Raw genomic sequence first — 12,807 nt, 5'->3', positions numbered from 1 at the left:
TAGGAAGAATGAGATGTGACCCACTTTATAGTGACTGAATCCATAGCAGTACTGAGACAAGATGAAGGAGTCAGAAAGCAGAAACCAAAGACAAGTAAGTTTACTACCTTGTATAATGAGAAAGATGATGTTACCTTTAAGAGTTTTAGGGATCTAAAGAGGTAGCTCAGATCTGGTAGAGAGAAGATGACAATGATTGAAGCCTTAAAAAATTTAGTAGGTACATTTCAAAAACAATATTCAGGGACTCACAGTTTTTCATTAATTCATCCCAACCTTCTGTCTGGCTTTTCTCATTGAAATTTAACCATTTAAGAACACATTTCAAACTCTTACAACTCAACACCAACAACAAAAAGAAACTGATTAGATTGACACAACATTGTAAAATGATTATAAATCAATAAAAACTGTTAAAAAATAGAAACTGATTAGAATAGCCATTTCTATAAGAAGATACACAAATAGCCATTTTCCCGTAGTCACAAGAAAATACACTCAACATCATTAGCCATTAGGGGAGTGCAAACCAAAAACCAAAATGAGATACTACTTCACATCCAGTAGGATGACTATAATTAAAAAGACAGACAATGTCAAGTGTTAGTGAGGATATGGAGAAATTAGAACCCTCATACATTGTTGGTAAGAATGTAAAATGGTGCCAACTCTGTGGAATATAGTCTGGCAGTTCCTCAAAAAGTTAAAAATAGAGATTATATCATCCAGCAGTTCCACCCCTATGTATACACCCAGGATAAGTGAAAACAAATGTCCATATAAAAATTTCTACATGAATGTTTGTAGCATTTCAATAATAGTTCAGTAATAACTCAAAAGTGGAAGGAACCCAAAGGCACATTAACTGATGGATGGATTAAAAATGTGGTATATGCATACATGGAATATTATTCAGCCATAAAATATTCCTCACCATTAGCAGAGATGGTGTTAAATGCATTCGAATTTGAATTTCTGTCTACTGGCCATACTATTAATAAATGAGACAGATTTTTTTTAATACTTAATATATTTTTTTTTAAGTTGGCACAGGAGATGTCCCTCTATCATGCTCTAATTGATACTACTTTCTCATATATCCAAACAAGAAGGAGTCAGTTATTTATACTCTGCACTCTAAGAGACATTGCTTATTGTTCTATCCATTCTGACCCTCAGAATTAAAATTATAATAAAGGTCATTTAGTTTTGTTGCCAGGGCTTAATAATACCTGAAACAGTCCTTTGTACTTGTGAGTTTGTAAAGGTGTAGTGCAGATAAAATCAAACCCAAGCTATGGAATCCATTTTAAAAACATGTATTGAGTGTCTGCTGCATGTAACGTAATGTTTTAGGCTTGTAGGTACAGCAGTGAACTGGGAGAGAAATCCCTGTCTTCATGGAGCTTCCATTTCTGGTGATGGAGGACAGTAAACAAATAGTTAAAATATATAAACTAAAATTTGCTAAATGACTAACTTGAACAGAATTATGGGTATGTATATTAAAATATATATACTTGTATAAAACAAATAACGCAGTTATAACCACAATACAGTTCTATACTAGTATTTGTATAAAAACTTTTAGCCAGGAATGGCTAGAAAATGTGTCTTGATTTTGTTTTGTTGTTGTCATAGTCTTTGTTATTTGTTAATCCTTTTCTGGATATCATTCAATTCATTTTAGTCCTCTTTGTATGGATCATTTTCTTAAATTGAGACCATATCAAAAATTCCATCTTTCTGTCTTCAGTTGTTGATAATTGAAAGTACAGATTTTGATCAGTGATTTTTCTTTAGTTTTAAATATCCCTGTTACTATTAGTTGCTTCAGATCTTGCAAAAGCTGAAATTTAAAAGGGCTCTTTCCCTAGTGCCCTCTCAGCAAAATATGCTTCCCTTCTATAGAATGCCTTGCAATATGGCAGTGAGAAGGTTTTATAAACCTCCCTGGCTTCTGTAAATAGAGTAACTTTCGGCCTGAAGGTTAAATGAAAGTTTCTCTTTACAACTCTGAAGATATTTGACTCTGTTGCTTTCAGTGTTGCACTTACAACACACTTAAAACATGCACATACAGGCATCTCCCACACTCACTCTCTCCACACACAGAAACCCACACTCTCAGACACCCACACAGACTCACTCTTCACATGTAGCTGAAGTAGCAAGAGTTGAAAATTCTCTATTCAGAGCCTTGTTCAGATTTTTTCGTAATTTAACAATTTCAAGCCTACTTTCATGACACTAGGAAAAGACATATGTCATTAAAGTTAAAAGGTAAATTTTATGTTATGTATATTTTACCACTATAAAGAAAATTGGGGACAAATGAAAAGGAAAACAAATCATAGTCTTTACCAAAGCTTCAGGATAGCAAATACAGACTTTATATTCAGCAGAACTCCAAGATAGGTAGATAGATAGATAGAGAGATAGATAGATAGACAGATAATGTGCCAGAAATATAAACATGTAGGAAACTTAGCTCAAAATTCAATGCCAAATTTGAATTATAAATAAATTGTTCCTCTGATAGCATGCTTGGTTATTTTAGCAAATTCGATCTTTTAATTACAAGATAATAGAGTGAATGTATAAATATTTATTTATTTATACCAAATTTTGCACCTTTGATTTTATAATAATCAAACTACATTGGTCATTCTTACTAAACTTTCAAAATCTCGCTGGATCATATCCTTTGTAAAAGCAGGGATAATATGTAAAGGTTAACATCTTTACTTTCAATATGACTCAGCCAGATTAAAGTCCATTTTTATCTTAAAAGCAGTATCTTTTTGGTAGCAGTTTTCAAACCAGAAACAAGAATGAAAATGGTTAAAATGTTAATCTTGTCCTTTAGATTTATTTATTTCATTTTTTTCAACACAAAAAACTTCAATTTTATATTATCCAGTTAGTGATGATGCTGTAAATCATCTGTATATTTCACAGCTATGGACTTGAGGCTTCGTTATCCTTCCAAGGTAGCTCTCCAACATCTGCAAACATCATTCATATCTTACCTTTATACAGAAACACCTCTAAACAAAGCCATAATTTATAAGTGTGAGTGATAAATTTGAGATTGTATCAGTGGCATATTGCTTCCTAAAGGCAAACAGCTGTAGACATTTACACGTAAGAGAAGCCTAAATTCCATGTGAATTCAGGGGAAGTCTCTCCAGGAAGAGAAATCACCTTTTCCAACGGGGACAGCAGAAGAACCAGAAGACCCACATTAAGACTATAGCATAGACCAAGCAAAACTCACAGTTGTTCCAATGTCCTAATTAAATTTCCATACCAGGAAATCTCATACAGTATCAGCTCTTCCCATGTCCCTTTTTCTCCTTGTGCTGAAGAGTTGAAGTTTTTATAATTCTGTAGTGGCATTGCTAAGAGTACCACTTCTTTTTTATGCAAGAAAAATAAAGAAATTATGCAGAAAGTCCAGCAGAGCTTCTGGAGTTTTGGACTTTGTAGGCCCTGGCACATGCCATCTGAGATGAAACCCAAGGCAGTATGATTTTGGGGTGTGTTGTTTCAAATATATTTGATGAGGCAAGTGAGAAAATAACTTTGCTGTTGGCTAGTAAGTTTACTACTTCAATCCAAATCCAAAATCCTGTCAGTAAAAGAATGGTTGTCCTTTCTTTCTGTATCTGAGGGAGTTTTTGGGGTATCTCAGCTCCCTCTGGAATGCATATAGAGAGAAGTGAATAGGCTCTAAGCCGCCTGTATGAAATGAACTTCCGTTTAATCTAGACTCCAAAGTCTTTTTGTCTAATATTACATAAAGACAGATACTAATATTTTTCTGACCTATTTGTAGAGAAAAATAGAAGAATCTACAAGGTCAGATGGGTGTGTGCACAAATTGTGCTTCTTGAATAAAGAATTGATTGCTTTTTGAAATCCATAATGTGTTAGCCTCTATACAAAGCTTAAAAGAAGCTTACAATCCAATTGAAAAGGATTGACAAACAGTTGTGTTTAACTGTGGGGCTTTTTGTTTTATTGGGAGCCAGAGGAAGAGAATAAAAGAGGTTGTCAGCAATAAGTTAGTAAATGGACCTCTTGTTCCACCTTGGAGGCTTCCTAGAAGAGAGATTCTTTGAGATAGATTTTTTTTTTTTAGAGAGAAGCAAAAAGTCCAAGTACATGACATGCTGAAAATTGTTCAGATCACAAGATAATAAGAGTTGGTTTAGATTTTAACTTGAAAATGAAATGTGTAAATAAGATGATTAATGTCAGTACATTGTGGCCTGGTAAAAGTGCTGTGACATTATTACAAAGGAAATCATACAGCCATTATGTTTCCCAAAGTATGTTCCATGGACCACTAGTTCCACATGATAAATAGACTGAGAAAATCATGGACAAATGAATTTAAAATCAGGGTATTACATTGCCCTCTTGGAGAAACATGGTGCTTCTCTAAAAGATCTGAAATAAAATGACATTTTAAAGTCTGGTTTGTTTCCCAAAGTTATTTGATAAGAGAATCATTTTTTACTTAGAACTTCTTTAGGAAATGATCTTTAAGCACTCATTTTTCTTTTGTTTCTACCAGGAAGAGATAGGAGGTTATTCTCATCTTGTTTGTTTCCTTTTTTGATTTGAATGCATATGGTATTGAGTACCAGAGTCGAAAGAAAGTTACCTGGTAATTTTGCCTTTGTGTGTGTGTGTGTGTGTGTGTGCATATATATTTCTGTAACATCTTATATTAATGCCCTGAGAATTTAAATTATCTCATTTGTAAGACTGGTGGTTTCACCAAATATAACTCTTCTGCATCCGAGAAGGGCAATTTTGTCAAAATAAGAATTTGCTCTATATATTATCTTCCAGAAGGGAATCTAACATATTCCTTTTCTTTGATTCTAAGATGCATTTTCCCCCATTTTCACATTTTTGAAATTGAAATGCATGTGCAGTATGTGTATATTTAATGTGGTAGGTTTTTTTTCCCCAGAAAAAGCTGTTCTTGAGTCAGTGTGTCTATCTTCTATTCACCTGTATGTTAGGAACTGAAGAAATGTCATATTTTGGTATCTTATTCTTTCTTTAGTGGTAAGTTTCATGTAAGGCAAATGTGTGAAGCTCTTAACATAGACTAGGCTATAGGTATATTCTATCCTGACATAGACTCAGAGTATCTTAAGAAGAAGGCAGTTTATTGTAAAGAAAAGAAGGAAGTTAACCTAGAAAACTGTTTAGAATCAGAGGCAATTCCATGGACCTGCTTTAGTCTCTATTTTTAATTCATGGCCTATATAATCTATTTTATGCCTGTCTGGCCTGTTGTTTCATTGCTGCTGGCCAGTCTTTTCTCTTTTTCCCAGTTTGAATTTAGAAAAGAACCATTTTGCTGGATTTAGCTAATTGTAATCACCTTAGCTGAGCACAGCAGAGCGACTCGCACAGCAGGCATCAGGCTGGCTTTGGTCAGATACTGACCAGTGATGCTGCCGGTGGTTTCCTAGCACAGAAAAGGGCCTGATGCTACATCCCTGGAGGGAAGAGGCTGGGCTTGATAAGGATTCTCATTAATACATTCAAGGACACAAAAGTACTCTTTCCTGGTTAATCAAAAGGACAGCTCCAAGAAATGACTTAATGAACTTCTTGCTTTTTATCAACCTCTGTGTGAGACTAGATAGCTGGGAAGGAGGATGAAAGGAAGTTGGTGAGGCTAAGGGAGTCACGGGGGAACGTTTCAGGTTTTCTTTTACTTACAACCCATAAGTGTGTTGTGTGAGTTGGAATTCTACAGGCCACCCAGTGAAGCACAGGGAACAATGAAACTACCAGAAAAGTTATATAAATTATGAAATTTTAAAATGTGCTCTACATTTCATAAACTCAGCACTTTGCAACATGTGTATTACACTTTGATATGCCAAACAAACTTTTCTGTAACAACTTAATCAATGGGTATATTTTTGCCATTTTTTTCTCTGAAATTTTACCCTACAGTTCTTGAAATGTTCAGTTCTAATGCAGACAAGTGTATTGATAGTTCTCTCTCATTCGTTTATGAGTGATGAACATACAGTATGACTTCTGTGGGCCCTAGAGATGACTGTAACCTGCTATTGATCAGCTGATTGAAGATAAATGGCTTAGCTGCTTGTATTGCAGATTACAACATTAACATGGTCAGTAAACCATGAATTGTTCAATAAGGCGTTTATCTTTTTTCATTTTACTTCTGCTCTTTTATCATTTTTATTATAAAAGACAAAATTACCCACACTAACCAGCAAGATCAGTTGAAAAAGAGACCCAGTAGGGTAGCAGTATGGGTGCAGATTTGCAGATAGTTGAATTCTAATGGTTTAATGATATTTAGTATGTTTTTAAACTGAAGAAAATATACAATTTTGATCATCCTTTTTTCTGTGTTTCTTTTGCAGCTTCCTTTTGCCACATATTTACTAGAAGCAATACTGGAGAAAATAAATGAAAAAAAGAGACTAGTTGAAAGATATTTTGCAATTATGAAAGATACTAGATGATATGATTGAGACCTTTTTTTTTCAAATGTGAAAACTTTTTATGTGGTGTGATTGGAAAACATGCATTGCAATCCTGATACAGTATCTGCTCCAACTATCAATAGTTCAGTTCAATATCAAAATAAGAAGTCTCTGAAACAAATTAATTGCTGAACAAGTGAAACTAATTAAGTGCATAGCCATTTAAAAGGAAATAGTGTAGCATTTGATTGTTGAATACAAATATTGCCACAAATCAATGCAACTTTAAAATGATTTTCCTTCCAGTATATTAGAAGAAATTAGAACAAGCTTGGCACACACAAATTAGTCTGAACATAAAAAGAAAAAAGTATAAACTGAGCACTTAGTGTTTTAAGTTTTATTAAGAAACTACTTTTTACATTAAATTCGCTATAAATGGCCTTAAATCAGCCAGTGAACAATAAATTTGTACCCTAGGCAAATAAAAAAGGAAGCTTTATAACTTAAGGATGAGCATTTAATGAAGTAAATGATGTGGTCCAATTGTCTCTGTTCTCAGTCTACTGGATTACATAGGAGATACTGTATTTTCTTAGAACAGTTTGGCAAAAGTAAAAACATCTTCTCCTTTGCTCTCTCTTTTTTTTTTAAATTCACAATTCCTTGTGTGGTCATACAAATTAGCAAGGGACCACAAATCCGTGTATTAATTAGGTTGGTCCTAGCAGTCCACTGATTAGATTAAAGTTGAATTCTTAACAGTGATATCATCCTTATTTAGATTCCCAAAACTTCCCTTTCCCGTCTTTGCTATGTTCCTAACGCTCCTGACTTTTTGGTTCCTCCAGTTCACCCAACTTGTGCCTGCCTCCAGCTTTAAGCCTTGCTACTCTCTTTCTGGAATAGTCTGGACTCAGCTTTTCTCTTGTCTGCCTCCTGCTCTTCATTCAGGTTTGCCTTATTTACTTCCTCAGAGACACATTCCCTGGCCATCTTGCTTTTTAATTTCCTTTTTAGCACAGAAGTATATATTTCACCTGTCCACTTTTTTATTTTCTTGTTCTTCTCCCTAACCCCGCCTGCTTTAGAATATAGGTCCATGAGGATAAGATGGGGTTGGCAAATTCTGGCCCACAGGCCACGTCTGGGCTGCCACCTGTTTTTTTGTGGCCTACAGTAAGCTAAGAATGGTTTTTACATTATCAAATGGTTAAAAAATTCAAAAGAAGAATAATATTTTTGTAACATGTGAAAGTTATGAAATTCAAACTTTAGTATCCATTAATAAAGTTTTATTGGAACACAGAAATGCTCATTCATTTACATATTGTTTATAGCTGCTCTCACGCTACAGTAATGTGGGTGAGTAGTTGCAGCAGAGACCATATGTAGTGCTGTCACCGCTTTGCATGGCTGCTAGGCACACTGCAAAATCACAGTGACATAGTTACAACTTGACAGTATTTCAAGTGCCACAATTACAACCATACTGAAAAAATGTTTTAAAGCAGTGCATATCCATCATGTAGAAACAAGAAAAATGGCTATCGGATGTCACACTTTTAAGGCATAGTGAAGTGTGGGTTATTTTGCTATTGAACTCAATGGCAAAGCATTATGTTTATTATGTAATGACATAGCTATGCTAAATGAATTCATTACATACATTATCAGACTAAGTACTCATCACAATATTCCCAACTCACAGTAAAGCAACAATAAGAAAAAAATTACAAAATTTAATATCTAATCCCACAGCAGAATTTTGTTACAAAAATTAAAATGAGATAGCGTAGTGTTACCCTGATACCAAAACTAAACAAAGGCAGCACAAAGAAATAGACTGTGGCTAAATAGACTGTAGGCTAAAAAATGGCCCTTCAAGATGTCCACCTCTTAATCCCTAAAACCTGTGAATTTTTACCTTTTATAGCAAAAGGGACTTTGCAAATCTGAGTAAATTAAGAATCTTGACTGGGGAGATTATCCTGGATTATTTTTGGACCTAATGCCTTCTAAGAAGGAGACAAGAGGAGACAGACAGAGACCAATGTTACTGCAGAAGCAGAGATGCAGAAGTTTAGAGGCTCTACTTTATTAGCTGTATGTATGGAGGAAGAGTGCCATGACCCAAAGAATATAGACAGCTCCTGGAGAATGCAGAAAGCAAAGAAATGGTCTGTCCTTTAGAGCCTCCAGAAAGAACCAACTTCATTGACACCTTGACTTTAGCTTAGTGAAACCAATTTTGCATACCCAGAACTGGAAGAGATTAAATCTAATGCTGTTTTAAGCTACTAAGTTTGTGGTAATTTGTGACTACAGCAATAGAAAACTTATTCAATTTGCTTATGTTCTGTTTGGAATTTTTATATCTATGTTCTCAAGTGATACTGGCCAGAAGATACAAGATCTAGGCAGGTTCAGTTTTCAGAAATCAATCAATGTACACCACCATTTTAACAGGCTAAAGAAGAAATATCATATGATCATAAAACTTTTAAAAAAGCATTTGAAAAATTCAACATCCATACATGAAAAAAAAAAAACAGCTCAGAAAACTGGGAATGTTCTCAAATTGATTGGAACATCTACAAGAACCTACATCTAAGCCTACGTTAAACTTAATGATGGAAGATTGAACACTTTCCCTTAAGATCAGGAACAAGACAAGGACGTCCACTCTCATCACTCTAATTCAACGTAATATTGAAAATTCTAGCCACCACAGTAAGGCAAGAAAAGAAAATAAAAAGCTTACAGATTGGAAAGAAAAAGTAAAGCTATCTCTAAAAAAATAAACCAACCCTCCCAGAATTAATGTGACTTCAGCAAGGCAGCAAGGTCTGAAAATACAAGAGCAACATGTAAAAATAAACTGTATATCTATGCACTAGTAAACTAGTAAAAAAAAATGTGGAAACCAAAATTTAAAAGACAATAAAATTGACAACTGCTCAAAAGAAAAAGGAGAGGAATACTTAGGTATAAATCGAATAAAGTTTGCATAAGAATTCTGTACTGAAAACTACAAGCGCTGGCGAGAGAACTTGAGATTAAATAAATGTGGAGAAATACTGGAGCAAGGATTGGGATACTCTGCATAGCAAAGACATCAATTGTCTGCAACTTTATATACAGGTTTACCACAATTCCTATGAACGTCACAGCAAACTATTTTGAAGATAGAGACAAGATTCTTCTAAAATTTGTGTGGAAAGACAAAATGTTTTAAATGGGAGAAATTACTCTACCCAATTTCAAGATGTATTTAATAGCTGCACTTATCAAGAGTGTGTGGTATTGGCAGAGGGACAGACACACAGATCAGTGGAACAGAATAGAGAGCCAAAAGATACACCCTTGCAAATATGCCTAACTGATTTTAAACAAAGGTTCAAAAACAATTCAGGGGAGTCAGGATAGTCTCTCAACAAATGATACTGAAAGAGTTGGAAATCCCTACATAAAAAAAGAAACTAAACTTGACACTTCAAACACAAATTATCTCAAAATGAATCATACATTTAAATGTAAAATATAAAAGATAAGAGAAAATCTTCAGAATCCAAGACTTGGTGAAGACTTTCTACATATAACACCAAAAGCATAATGCATGCACAAAGGAGAAACTGGCAAATTTGACTTCATCAAAATTAAAAAAACTCTTGCTCTGGGAATAGACAAGTTAGTTAGACAAGATAGAATAGACAAGATAGTTTTTTTTTTTTTATGTCAAATTGACTGGTTCACAGTGCCAGTTGTGTGGTCAAACATTCTGGATTTTTCTATAAGTGTGGGTTTTTTTATGAAATTAACATTTAAATCAGTGGAATTTGCATAAAGCACATTGCCCTCCATAATGGAGATGGGCCTCATCCAATCAGTTGAAAGCCTAAGTAGAACAAAAGACTGACTTTCTCCAAGCAAAGGAGAATTCTGCCAGCAGACAGCATTTGGATTTGAATTGCAACATTGGCTCTCCCTGGTTCCAGCCTGCCAGCCACCTTGCAGATTTTAGACTTGTCATTCTCCATAATTGCATGAACCAATTCCTTAAAGCAGATTATGTGTATATAATAATATGTGTATAACACATATATCCTATTGGTTTTGTTTCTCTGGATAACCCTGGGTAATATACCAGGTTTTGGCTATTTCACATAAAGTTACTACAAACATTTATGCACGGGTGTGTGTTTTGTTTTGTTTTTGTGTGTGTGTGTATATATATATATATTTTAATTGAGGTATAGTCAGTTTACAATCTTTTGTTAATTTCTGATGTACAGCATAATGCTTCAGTCATACATGAACATATGTATATTCATTTTCATATGCTTTTCACTGCAAGTTACTATAAGATACTGAATGTAGTTCCCTGTGCTATACATATGAACTTGTTTATCTATTTTACATATATTAGTTAGTATCTGCAAATCTCAAACTCCCAATTTATCCCTTCCCACCCCCTTCCCCCTGGTAACCATAAGGTTGTTTTCTATATCTGTGAGTCTGTTTCTGTTTTGTAGATAAGTTTGTCCTTTTTTTTTTTAAGATTCCACATATAAGTGATATCATATGATATTTTTCTTTCTTTCTGGCTTACTTCACTTAGAATGACAATCTCCAGGTCCATCCATACTGCTGCAAATGGCTTTATTTTAATTATGTTTTATGCCTGAGTAGTATTCCATTGTATAAATATACCACAACTTCTTTATCCAGTCCTCTGTTGATTGACATTTAGGTTGTTTCCATATCTTGGCTGTTGTAAGTAGTGCTGCTGTGAACATTGGGGTGCATGTATCTTTTTAAATTAAGCTTCCCTCTGGATATATGCCCAGGAGTGGGATTGCTGGATCATATGGTAAGTCAAGTCTAGTTTTAATCTTTTGAGGAATCTCCATACTGTTTTCCATAATGGCTGCACCAACCTACATTCTCACCAACAGTGTAGGAGGGTTCTCTTTTCTCCACAGCCTCTCCCGCATTTATCATTTGTGGACTTTTGAATGATGGCCATTCTGACTGGTGTGAGGTGATACCTTACATGCATGGGTTTTTGTATGAACAAAATTTTTATTTTTATAGAATAAATACCCGCAAGTGTGATTGTTGGGTAGTGTGGTAAGTGTGTTTAACCTGGTAAGAAACTGCAAAATGTGTTCTAGAGTGGCTATACCATTTCACAGACTCACTGACAAAGTCAGAGAGATCATGTTGGTCTGCATCCTCTTGAGGACTTGATATTGTTAGTATTTTTTAATTTTCGCCATTGTAATAGGCATATAGTGGTGATTTTTTTTTAATTCTGTTCTCTCCCTGATCATATTTAAATTATCATTTTTTTGTTTTTTCTATCTCCAAAATCTGCATTTGTGGTCTTTTCAGAAAACATTGGCTGGTGGGAACAGGGTAATTGGGGCTAGATAGGTAACAATTCTTTTCCAGACCATTTATCTGAAAAAGGAATTCCAAGTAATCACCTTGGATTTTACAAGGAATTTCTAAAACGCAGATCTACTTATCTATTGCTTCAGAACAAATTACCCTAAAACTTAGTGGCCTAAAGCAACAATATTTATTGGGGCCAGTTTTTGTGTGTCAGGAGCCTGAGCACAACTGAACTGGGTTCTCTTGACCCTGAGACTCTGAGAAGGCTGCAGGCACATCAAAGCTTGATCAGAAGGATCAGAAGCTCACTTGGTATTTGTCACGAATCAGTTCTTTGCAGGACGTTGGACTGAGGTTTCTGCTAGCTATTGGCTAGAGGCTGCCCTTAGTTCTTTGCCACGTGGGTCTCCTCAGTATGGCAACCTGCTTCATCTCTCTCTCTCTCTTTCACACACACACACACTCGCAGGGAATTACCAAGAATATGAGTAATGGGAGAACATTAGGAACCATTTCAGGAGCTGCCTACCACAGCAGGTGTTTAGGTTTGACAATCTGGATGAAGCAGAGGATGCTGGAGAATTTACTTTTGGAGCTTCTTTCAAGGTAAGCATAGATTTTACTTAGAATGATTATTTATTTGTGGTGGTTTGGGGAAGGAAGATGGATGGAGCTTACGGGTTGTAAAATTACAAATACCTCTTGGCACCAACACCATAAGATATAAACAAAAGGAACCCTCTCCACCAAGAGTAGGGTCTATCATTTAAAAATGTTTAACAGAAGGAGTCAAGGAGGTAGTTAATTCTCACCTTTATGCTTGAGAGCAAGAGGCTGGGACACCATAATTAGTCTTCCACAGCAAAGAAGATAAAACCAATATCAGAAATTGACAAATTTGGAAGACCAG

At 35.0% G+C, this 12,807-nt stretch overlaps 1 protein-coding gene across 4 annotated transcripts in view; it reads left to right on the top strand.

Moving 5' to 3' along the window:
- Window positions 1-10,685, top strand: part of CNTLN (centlein) — a 247,841-nt gene extending 237,156 nt beyond the window's left edge. For 2 of the 4 annotated variants that reach the window (XM_032477635.1, XM_032477634.1), the window contains exon 26: window positions 6,435-10,685. In XM_032477635.1, coding sequence (XP_032333526.1) covers window positions 6,435-6,536 — 102 coding nt within the window. In that variant the 3' untranslated portion in view covers window positions 6,537-10,685. Of the gene's footprint in view, window positions 1-1,356; window positions 6,177-6,434 lie in introns of all 4 variants that reach the window. The other 2 variants (XR_004319147.1, XR_004319146.1) reach the window with 2 other exon arrangements.
- Window positions 10,686-12,807: the final 2,122 nt, after the last annotated feature.

The sequence above is a fragment of the Camelus ferus genome, chromosome 4, assembly GCF_009834535.1.
Source record: "Camelus ferus isolate YT-003-E chromosome 4, BCGSAC_Cfer_1.0, whole genome shotgun sequence".
Taxonomy (NCBI): Eukaryota; Metazoa; Chordata; class Mammalia; order Artiodactyla; family Camelidae; genus Camelus; species Camelus ferus.
This window is presented reverse-complemented; position numbering and strand designations above follow the sequence as displayed.